The following is an 11601-nucleotide window of genomic DNA, read 5'->3' on the forward strand; positions in this document are numbered from 1 at the left end:
TGGGTAGAGCATTTGCCTCACATGTGTGAGGCAGTGGGCTCAATTCTCAGCACCACATATAAATAAATGAATAAAATAAAAGTCCATCAATAATTAAAAAATATATATTAAAAAAACTCCCTTGTGGTGGGCATGATGGTGCATGCCTGTATTCCCGGCTACTTAGGCTGAGGCAAGAGGATTGAAAGTTCAAGGCCAGTCTGGGCAACTAAGGGAGATACTGTCTCAAGACAAAAAAAGTTAAAAAGGGCTTGGGATGTTCCCCCTGGGTTCAATCCTTAGTAACATCAAAAAAAAACAACAAAATTCGTAATTTTTTTCTCCCTTTAAGCTGCAGTGATTAGCAGTTACAGACTGATTTAACCCTAGTTTTTTTTTTTGTTGTTGTTGTTGTTGTTGGGGGCAGTAGAGAGAGTGGTACTGGGGATTAAACTCAGGGGCACTCGACCACTGAGCCACATCCCCAGCCCTATTTTGTATTTTATTTGGAGACAGGATCTCACTGATTTGCTTAGTGCCTCACCATTGCCAGGTCTGGTTTTGAACTCATGATCCTCCTGCTTCAGCCTCCAAAGCTGCTGGGATTGTAGGCATGTGCTACTGTGCCGGGTTTAACCCTAATTTTGATTCTTGTTACAATTTGTAAAAGTATAGAATTCACTTTTAATGCTGATATGCTGGGGCCAGCAGCTTCTGGTATATTGGGCCTTCTTGAAAGTTTGCTTTCAGTAGAGTGTAAAGTTACATGGAATGGGAGACAATATTTGCAAATTATATACCTGGTTAGGAGTTAATATCCCAAATATATAACAAACATCTATAACTCAACAGCAAAAACCAGCTTCATAGCCAGGTGCAATGGTGTGTGCTTGTAATCCCAGCAGCTCGGAAGTCTGAGGCAGGAGGATCAAGAGTTTAAAGTCAGCCTTAGCAAAAGCAAGATGCTAAGCAACTGAGTGAGACCCTGTCTCTAAATAAAATACAAAATAGGGATGGGGATGGGGGAATGTGTGTAGTCATTAATGATATAGAATTTCTGTTCAAGAGGATGAAAAAGTTGTGAATGGTGGGTCAATGGTTGGACAACACTGAATGTACTTCATACCACCATGTTTCTTTGACTGAAGTTAGATGCTATAGTTTTTTCTGTCTTTGTGAGTTAGCTTTAGGTGCATTGCTAATTGTTGCTGGAAATGTAAATATAGTATTCTCTTAGCAGCTGCCCACTTCTTTACTATAAGAGAATTTAGAACTTTATAAAGAGCTTATAATTCTATCAGGATAAAACATTTAAAACATAATGTTAACAAATTTTTATAAATTAGGGAGCCAGAGTGTTTGTTATAAATGAAGAATTTTTTTTTTTTTTTTTTGTAGCCAGGATTTAACCCAGGAATTTTACCACTGAGCCACTTCCCTTTTTAAAGTATTTTTATAGGGCACCGGGTTTGATCTTCAGCACCACATAAAAATAAAGATATTCTGTCCACCTAAAACTAAAAGATAAATTTTTTAAAAAAGTATTTTTATTTAGAGGCAGAGTCTCGTTGAGTTGCTTAGGGCCTCACTAAGTTGCTGAGGCTGGCTTTGAACTGGAAATCCTCCTGCTTCAGCCTCTCCAGCTGCTGGGATTAAAAGCATGTGCCACTGTTCCTGGATGTAGCTCAGTGCTATAGCACACCTGGGTTCAGTTCCCAGTACACAAAAATAAGTTCCCAAAGACCTGGGTTCTTTTCAGTTCTTCACTTGGTTTTCCATGGCATTGGTTTTGTCCTATAGCTAACTAATCTCAGTGCAGCAGTGTTTAGAGGACATGCTTCCTCATTCAAAGCATATAGTCTGTGTTCCAGCATCTTTTTCAAAAGGGCTGCAGTTTGACTGGTTCTATCCTGCTTTCTTTAAAATTAAAAAATAAATTTAAACATTTCTCATCAGCTTAAGGTATAACTGACCCCTGCCCCCACCCCACCCCCCCAAAAAAAATCCTGCTCTGATCTTTGTTTTTGGCTAGGATATTTTTTCTCCAGAATGCCTCATGTAAATAATTTTAAAAAATTATTACATCAGACTGTTTTGAATATTGCTTCTAATATTTATAATGTAAAGTTTGATGTTTTAGTTTTGATGTATTTTTTTAATGCAGATTTATTATTCAATGGGGAAAAAAAGGAAAATTTTATCCAAAGATCATAGTAATGTCACCATTAGCTGTTACAGTTGGTTACATGAGCTTCCAAGCTGTTCAGAGATGAAAGGGCTTTTAGCTGTGCTTTGAATATCAGTATAGTCATGTGATCTTCTTAAGAAGTCCTGTACCCTCTTGTGGCTTTATTAGGAACTCTTAATAGAATTCCTCCAAATTTTCCAGTTCTGTGTGAGGAGATGACAAGGAAGCAAAATCCTATGACCAGTCTCCATATCCTGTTATGGGGAGGGGAGGGGACTCTTGTCAGCTGCTAGAGATAACACATCTTTGGGGAGAAAACTATACTGATAAGTAACAGGCATTTCTTTTATGGTTTTAGAGGCACACTGCAGTTTGCTTGTGGTCTGTGATTTAAGTGAACTATAAAGTTTCTTCTAATGTCAGCCCTTTTAAATGTGGAGGAAAAGTGTTCACTTAAAGAAGAGCAATGATTTCAGGTGTTTTGATATGTTTTGGTTTCCCTTTTATGAGAGAGCCTGGGAGGATCTTTGAAGAAGTTAACAGAATAATGAGTTTTTTGTTTTTTTTTTAATGATAGGAAATGTAGTTTAAAGGCCAAAATAGCTACAATAAATGTTTGTAAATTATTTTCTTTTCCTAAATCAGCGCAAAGTCCTGGGAAATCAGATGATGTCAGAAAAGAAAAACAAGTACCCTTCGCGAGAATCTGTGGCTGTGGATGAATTGAAGAGAGACAGCAAAGAGAATCTAAACTTAGTAAGATGCTATTTTGTGTACTTTCTCTCTGTATGTGCACATTTGTAGAGAGCTTGAGTTTTTTTTTTCTTCTTTTTCTTTGGTTGATTGGATCTCATTATGTTGTTGAGGCTGGCCTTGAACTCATAATTCTCCTGTTTCAGCCTCCTCAATAACTAGGGTTATAGGCACATACCAACCATGACAAACTTACGTTTGGAAAAAAATTGATATACAATCATTTGTTTTACTGTGTTACCCTGGGCCATTCAGTTATGCTTTTTTCAATTAATTCTTTCATATGCTGATATCGTCTTTCTATAGTTTTTAAGATCATTCAGCAAACATGTTTTTTTTTAAAAATATTTTTTAGTTGTCAATGGATCTTTATTTACTTATTTTTTTGTGTGGTACTGAGGATTGAACCCAGTGCCTCACACATGCTAGACAAATACTCTACCACTGAGCTACAACCCCAGCCCTCAGTAAGCATATTTTAAGTTCAAGAAGACTATAATTATTCACAAGCACTAAGTGACCAATATGGTGCAGCAGTTCCGTAATCAAGTGTTGAGAGATTCTACAGGCAGGTAACATTTGAGCCAGGCCTCCTTGGCTGTGCATTACCTGTGGGGTAGTCTTTCAGGGTGTCCCCAACCTGGCTGCTTCATTAAGCTACCAGTAAATCAGTTAAGATTAATGAAATGCAAATCATCAGTCTCAGTAAAACTCTTCACATTGAAATTGAATGTAAATAATTCCGTTAGCTGGGAATGATGGCACATGCTTGTAATTCTAGCCACTCAGGAGGCTGAGGTAGGAAGCTTGCAAGTTCAAAGCCAGCCTCAGCAGCTCAGCAAGGCCCTACACAACTTAATGAGACATATCTCAAAATAAAAAAAGGGCTGTGGCTGTGGCTCAGTGATAAATCCCCAGAGCTGGGGGAAAAATATTCTGTTAGTAAAGTATATCTATAAGCACTGACACTAGAACATTCAAACCTTCATAAAATTTTCTTGTTTCAGGTATTTTCCGGCTCTCCAGCTATTATGATGACTCCAACAAAATTGAAATGGTCTGAGGGAAAGAAAGAGGGGAAAAAAGGTACTAATTGTACTTATTGTTTATTCTTGCTGAATGTACCTATTTAGTCAAATCAGTGGCAGTTTTTGAATTCCCAGGGGTGGTATATTTGGAGATAGCTGAAATGTAAAAATGACAAGGCCAGGTCCTTGTGTTGAATTCTTTCATGAGATGGGTATGCTACTTAGTACTGCATCAGATGCCAAGAGGTAGAGCTTCAAACAGATCTACCTGGTCCCTGCCTGCTTGGACTGACAGGACATATGTATAAGTTACCTTAAGAATATTTGTTAAGTAACTTTAAAAAAAAAGTGTGAGTGATTCATGAGACCAACAACAACAAGTGCTTGGTGCATGCTGATGGAATGGTTATGTCCCTTTTCTGTGTAGTTGTCAGCCTTGATCAGCAAAACTTGTCTGATGTTATAGGACTCTGAAAATTGTATACCACATGTTTTTTGAGGCTGATTAGTCCTGAAAGGATTGTTTGATGATGCGACTGCTGATTGTTCCAGGTTCTTCTGGCAACTGCTGTGCTTTTCTCTGAAAGAGTTGGTAGTTCACTGGAAAGACTGTGATTTGTGTTAGTCCTTATTTGAGTCCTCATTCCTCTGACCAAGGAAAACCACTCATTCTCTCTGAACTCTAATTTTCTCCTCTGAAAATGAGGATGATACAGGTGTAGCATCCTTAATTTAAATTTAGAAAGCTGAAATCAGCCTTCAAAATCTGAAATTATCCCCAAGCAGTTTTTAAAAATTTTTTTAAGTTGTTGATGAATCTTTATTTTATTTATATGCGGTGCTGAGACTCAAAACCAGTTAGTTTTTCACACATACTTACCCCTGAGCCATAACCCCAGCATTTTGACTTTTATATTTATTTTGGTCCTGGAGCACACTGAAGCACATCCCTAACCCTTTTTTGTATTTTAGAGACAGGGTCTCACTGAGTTACTTAGGGCCTTGCTGAGTTGCTGAGGCTGGCTTTGAACTTGCAATCCTCCTGCCTCAGCCTCCCAGGCTACTGGGATTACAGATGTGTGCCACCATGCCCAGTGTGCATTCTGACTTTTAGAGTTTTGGATTAGGGATATTCAACTGATAAAATCTGAAAATCCCCCAAGTCTGAAACTTCTGGTTCCAAGAATTTTGGATAAGGGATATTTATCCTGTAGTTAGACCTACTTGACAGATTTATCACGAGACTCAATTGAAATAATATTTTTAGAAGTACATTATAATTATTAAGGCCTTAACAAGTTGTAATAGTTGTTACTGAGGAAAACCAGATGAGAGCTGGCCTGGTTATATATGGATGATCTCTAGCTTAACATGCTTGTTTTACTACTGAGACATGAGCATAATTACTGTTTGAGACATCAGAAGTAGGAAGAGAACAAAAGCCCAATCCTTGTGGATGAATCTTCATTCTTATCTAGAAAATTAGATTTCACTATAGTCTTCTTATCTTTGAATGAATTATCTGAGCTCATGTTTCTTTCCTTCTTGCTTCTGACTTTGGGGCAAGGGCTCTCTGACTGAGGCAAGAACAGCGTTTGAGTTATTTATGTCTAAATATTTCTATCTGTATGTCCATGAGTCAAAACTAAGTATAAGTTATTTTTGAAGGATATGTTGTTTTGTATCTATTACAACTTTAGTTGCTATCATTTTTGAAGATAAGCAGGAAATAATAAGTCTTTCTATCTTGAGAACTCTATTTTGGAAAGAAAGAAATGAATTTAGCTAATCAGCCAGTTTACTATTTTATTGAGGAGTTTTAGAGCAGGGGTTTTTGACCTGTTGTCTGTGGCCTTCCTAAGGGGTCTAATAAAGTCCCTGGCATTATTGTTGCACTCTTTTATGTGAGTTCATGTGTGCATTTTTCTTGGGGAGAGAACCTATAGTTTTTGTTAGATTCTCAAAAATGGTAGTGGTTCAGATGCACAGAAAATGAATGACCTTCAGGCCAGGCATTATCACTCTATCCTGTCTCTGGTCACTTCCTCTATCCTTTCTTGCTATTATGGTGCTAGCTATTCTTGTTTTCCTCTTTTTTTCTTTTGTCTATAGTAGCTTACTGTCATCTTCCTAACCCTCTTCTTCTTCTCTTGTAGTTTTAAAAAGTCTGTCTTCTCTGCTCTTCTCTCCTCTTGTTTTTTTTTTTTCCTCTTCTTAGTAGCTGGGTCTGCTTCTCCAGCCCAGTTCTTTGCTCTTGTGTTGACTATCAAGCCAGTATCTCCAGATCTGAACTTTGTTTTAGTCTCCAAGTCTGCAGATCCAAGAGCCTGCAGTGTGTTTCTTTAACATAACAATGAATACAGTCCTAAGTTTGTTTTGGTACTGATGTTTATAAAAATAACAAATGTTCTTTGAAGAAGATAATGCAATTTTATTATCACCATCAATAACATAATCCCCAAAGACTTCTATTTAGCAAAGGGTTCTCAGCCTTGGTACTATTGTCATTTTGGGTCACTTAATTTTTTGTTGTAGGGCTTCCCTGTGCATTGTATGATGTTCAACAGCATCTCTGGCTTCTACCCACTAGATACTAGTTGTGACAACCCCAAATGCCTTCAGACATTACTAAATGTCTCTTGAGGGGGAAAGTTACCCCCAAATGAGAACAACTGATTTAGCCTGTATTTATTAATGGAATTAAAAAATAATGTTATTTTCAGTAGTCACAATCTTACCTGTTCTTTAAGGTTCAGCTTGAAACCCCAGATCCTCTTTGAAACCTTCCAATCTAACCCAGCCAGATAGAATTACTTTTTCCCTTTGAACTCTGATGCTACTAAACTGGAAACAGTGTGATTTATGATTATGGTTATTCACTTTACATGTGTTGTCTTATTTCTATCTGGTTTCTTTTCTGTGAGACAAGGGTCAGACTTTAAGTATTTGTGGCCTCTGTCTTCTGTTATTCTGTCTCGCAATGATGACAGTGCCTTGTTCTATTAAGTGTTCATCACACACTCACTAATAAGAGGGGCAGAGGTGTGAGAGCTTGAGCTGTGTATTCATTTAATGCTTGGGTCCAGTCCCCTGCTTTGCTGCTTAATAGCTATATGTCCTAGGACAAATCACTGGTGTAGGTTGCAGATCCTTCATCTGTAAAATGGCAGGATCATTGTTTCATGTGCAGCTAGTTTTGAGGAGAAATGAGAAAAATGCACATAAAGAACTTAGAGCAGCACCCAGCACTAAATATGTACCTAGTAAGTGGTACTTGTGAGTACCATTGTAGGGGTAGGTCAAACAGGTGATGTTTACTTGGTAGAGAATCAAGTTCTCAATTAAATTCTTTAACTTTCAGTTTGTATAACGTGTTTAATATAGATTCCCATAGCTTTTGGGTGGGATGTTTGTAAAATGAAATATTTATACATTTGTCTAATGCTGTTGTTTTCCTTCAACCTAGGATTCCTCTGAAGAATCTCCAGTCATCCACCCAGAATTTTCTCCTTAGTGGGCCAGTTTCTTTTTTGTTTTTTAATGCACACAATGAAGCTGGACTTGCAGCTAGCTTGCTGCATTTTGAATTGAGAAAGCCAACTAACACTGTGACCTGACTGACACTCTAATCCTACTCACTGGATGATGCTGGCAAGCTGTGCCTCCTGAGGGAGCAAGCTGTTCTCCCTTGCTTTCTCTTTTTAACATTATGGGGAAACCACTAACCAGCCACCTGGCTTATACAGTGTAGCAAATGAACAGAACCAGGTGGTGTGTTTAGGCAGGTTCTGTTTTAAAAAACCTGAAATTTGTGCTCGACTATCAGTGAAATTTTTTTTTTTTTTTTTTTTTTTAATTCTAGAGGATTGATGTTATTTTAACTGGGGCTTTACTCTGTTTGACAGTGTTGGGGGATAGTTGTTTGTTATTTACTTATTTGTTGTTTGTTTATTTCTTTGCCTTAAAAGCCATTTTTTTTGAGGGGAGGGGCATTTGTTACCTAAATGGGCTCTTGATAACCCAAAAGCCTTTCGGTCTTTTTTAGCTTGAGCTTTGGGATAGCTCTTTAACTCAGGATGCTGTATTCCTCAGTATCTTATTTGTGTTCAAGGAATGTATAGCTTTTTTGGAAATTTCTTATTATTCTTGAGTCTAAGATTATAGGATGTTTGACCTGCAGTATTGTAAGCAGAATTCAGAACAACACTGTATTTTAACAGATTTCAATTTTAAACTGTTTTCCCTCCCCCACTCCCTCCCTTTTCTCTCTTTCCTTTCCTTCCCATTTCTTCAGTGATGCAAAAATAATTGTGTAGTTGCTGAGGTTGTCCCCTTCATTCAGCATCCTCTCAACTAAAACATCTCTGGTGCCAATGGAATACTTCTGAACCAAATTCTTGTGACTCAAGAGAAGTCACTGACCTTCCTAGAGGTGTGCTGAATCATTGTATGCAGTGGGAAGCTCTAGAGTGCACCTAGGAGAGGCTGGCTGGCTGCAGGTGGAGTCCTGTTGACTTTCCCAGGGACCAGGTGTCAGCTAGATTTTTCTGAGAGCAAATTGGAATCAGAAGAAAGGAGTGAGCAGCAGTCTCTGTAGAGCCTATAGGATTTAAAGAAGAGACTGTTCTTATTTGGAAGCAGTTGTGGCTTTTCCCCAGTCTTCAAGAGCAGATGCTGTACTTCTCCTCTCCTTATCAAAGGGGCCATGGGGAGAAATTTGGAGATGGGGCTGGAACTTTTGCCTTTTGGGTTGTGTATGTTCACATATGTTTGAGGTGAGCAATGACATGACTTTAGTCTTGTATGAAATATTAACTGTCTGGCAAACCGCATGTGGCAGGTGAGAATGTTCAGGTGTGTGCCTGACTGTGTTAAGCTACATAACCATCCCCATCCTGTGTGCTGGACCCATGTCAGGCCACTGTAGGGAAGCAGATGCCCAGCAAAATATGGTTTGCTGACCTACTTTTACATGATTGAAAATGCTGCATTATTGCTGAAACAAAAGATGATTCTGGGCAGCAGAGTTTGGCTTTGTGTCTGACTCTTGGTCCTCTCTTCCATACTAAACTGTTTCTTTTGCTGTTGTAACAGCAGTAGTGAAGAAAGTGTATAATTCAGCCTTTAGTACTAATAGACTTAAGGACAGTAGATGCGTGGGAGTATTAACCCATTAAAAGCCCCTTTCTCTGGGGCAGTTTTAGGTCATTGTTAAAAATATTAGCAAATTCAACTGTATAGTTTTCTATTTGACTTCTTAAAAGTTGCATTTATCTAAAATATTATTATCTGGTTACTTCTTTCTCTTATTAAGAAAAAACAGTTTCTTACCCCAGATACTCAGAGACTCCTTTTGGTATCACTAAATCAAAGTAGTGTTCTTTTTTAATTATGTACTACCTTTCTTTATTCCTTTAAGTGTATTTCATCCTGGAATAGGGTGGCAGTCTATTAAACATAAGTCTGGCATCAGGTAGAGCAGAAGAGTGACCAGATACCTCCTTGTCACCTGTTAGTTCTGTGCTCAGATTAAGAGAGGTGGTTGACACTTAAGAGATGCTATTTGGATAAATGGAATCAGTAACCCAGGGTAGTGTTCTGGCGTGAGGATGGTGAGAGATGTTTACCACATGCACACATGCTTTTATATAGCTAGTTCCCTGGAACAGTTTATGTGTGTATTTGGGTCTGTTTTTTGTTTATTTATTGATTATACTTTCACTTACTTTAAAGGTATTATAGCCATTTTTTTAATAGAAGCTGTGATCCAGTTGGAAACCACATTTGAGGAGTAATCAGTATAACCTTTTACCTTATAATATGTAACTATTCTGATCCTATGGAATCTTATAGAAAACAGAAAAAAAAAACCCTTCCTCATTGCCATAGAAGGTTGCTATCCCCCTTCTGATGTGGTGGGCAGATATTTTTGAGCCAGTATTAGTTAATTTTTTAACCTATAAGATGTTTTTTAAATCGGTTTTGTTTGTGTTTATTTTTCATGTTGGAACAGTCTCTTTGGATGTGTCTCTTCTTGTGGCTTTTAAAGTTTTATTTCTTTCTGTGGTCAGCTGCCATGGGTTTTACGTGATGTCAGTATGGGGTGGTGTATATGTGCCAAGGGTGTGCACACATGAAAATACAGACCTCTTCCTTGATTCAGATCTGTGCTGGAGGAGCTCCACTGGCTGAATTAGCGGGAGCCACAGGCACTGAGTTTCCAGCCTTTTACAGTAATGGACTTTTGCACTGGGAATAGTGATTTGGTTTGAAAAATTCCACTGCAGCAGTTGAAGGAGGATCAGACCTCTTTCAGCTTGAGTGTCAACAGGTTAGAGGAGCAGGTAACAAATCATAAGTGAACCAGTTGACCTTCCACAAAGGAGAGCTCTTTACCTGGAATGGCCACCAAAAGATAAGAATGACCAGGAGATCCCTATGGGAAATGAGGCAGTACAGGGCTGTGAACTGTGGGGACCACTGGATGCTTCATAGATGACTATTTTGTTGACCTCCAGGCAGGCCAGTTGACCCTAGCGTCAGAACAGAGCCATTCTTCCCTCCTGAGCAGGAGTTTTGGTCAGCTTCCCTCATAGGAGTCTGTGGTAGCACACGGTTTAAAATCCTGCTTTCTTGGGAAACTTGTGGTCATCGGGGCTGTGCCCCACAGTCTGGCCACGGGACCATGCCACATGGGAGGCATCTTTGGGAACCATGGTCTCTAGACTCTATCTGCTTCCTTGCTCCTTCCAGGGCCCCCACACAGAGGCTGGAAGCTGATGGCCCCCTTTCAGAGTTCTCACCTGCATAAAACTTCTTTCCCCAGCAGAGATCGTCCCTTTCCTCCTCTGCCCCGAAACTTTTGTACTGAAGAAGAGGACCTAGATCGAAAATTGGACACCAGCAGGACATTGCAAACTTTGGGGGCAGATTTGGGTTCCTATGATGTACAAACTCTTGAACCAGTGGTAAAATTAGTCCCATGGCAAACTCAACTGTAGAAAGCTGGCCTTTCAGACAGCTAATGCTGAGATCTTGATGGAGGAGGGCTAGTGAGAAGGTAGAACACAAATAGCCCCAGTGCTTGGGTTACCATGGAAACCGGAGTGTGTGAGGCCACAGCCTGAGCCAAAGAGCCATTGAACATGCCCTTTACATATTTAGGGACCAGCAGAACCTGCTGGGAAAAACATTCCCTCACCCCAGGGTCCTGTCTTCCTAGCAAGGGTTGTCTATGCACTATTTAAGAACTTGCTCAACAACCGAAGCAAGGTTTCTTAAGAGAGAAAGTTTCACCATTTTTTATTCATTTTATTTACTATATATATATGTATGTGTAATTATAAAGAAACAATCATATGCATTGTCTTTTCTATTTATGTAATATTCTGAAATTAAATTTCTTTTGTTTCATATCCATAGACTTTGACTGGTCTCTTAGTTCACATCATTGGGTTATTTTGAAAAGAGAGGTTGCCTCTGAATCTATGGAACAGATTTAAGAAAGGCTCTTGGGCTGAGGTTGTGGCTCAGTGGTAGAGCCCTGGGTTCAATACTTAGCACCACTTAAAAAAAATAAATAAAATAAAGGTCCCAAGTATAATGTGTCCAACTATAACTAAAAAATAAATATTAAAAAAAAGGCTCCTCTGA

At 38.8% G+C, this 11601-nt stretch overlaps 1 protein-coding gene across 4 annotated transcripts in view; it reads left to right on the plus strand.

Moving 5' to 3' along the window:
- The window catches only part of Arhgap19 (Rho GTPase activating protein 19), a 49863-nt gene extending 38494 nt beyond the window's left edge, over positions 1-11369 (plus strand). For all 4 annotated transcript variants that reach the window (XM_078032460.1, XM_005335275.5, XM_078032549.1 and 1 more), the window contains exons 10-12: positions 2813-2923; positions 3928-4006; positions 7415-11369. In XM_078032460.1, coding sequence (XP_077888586.1) covers positions 2813-2923; positions 3928-4006; positions 7415-7425 — 201 coding nt within the window. In that variant the 3' untranslated portion in view covers positions 7426-11369. The remainder of the gene's footprint in view (positions 1-2812; positions 2924-3927; positions 4007-7414) is intronic.
- Positions 11370-11601: the final 232 nt, after the last annotated feature.

Source organism: Ictidomys tridecemlineatus, chromosome 1 (genome assembly GCF_052094955.1).
Source record: "Ictidomys tridecemlineatus isolate mIctTri1 chromosome 1, mIctTri1.hap1, whole genome shotgun sequence".
NCBI lineage: Eukaryota > Metazoa > Chordata > Mammalia > Rodentia > Sciuridae > Ictidomys > Ictidomys tridecemlineatus.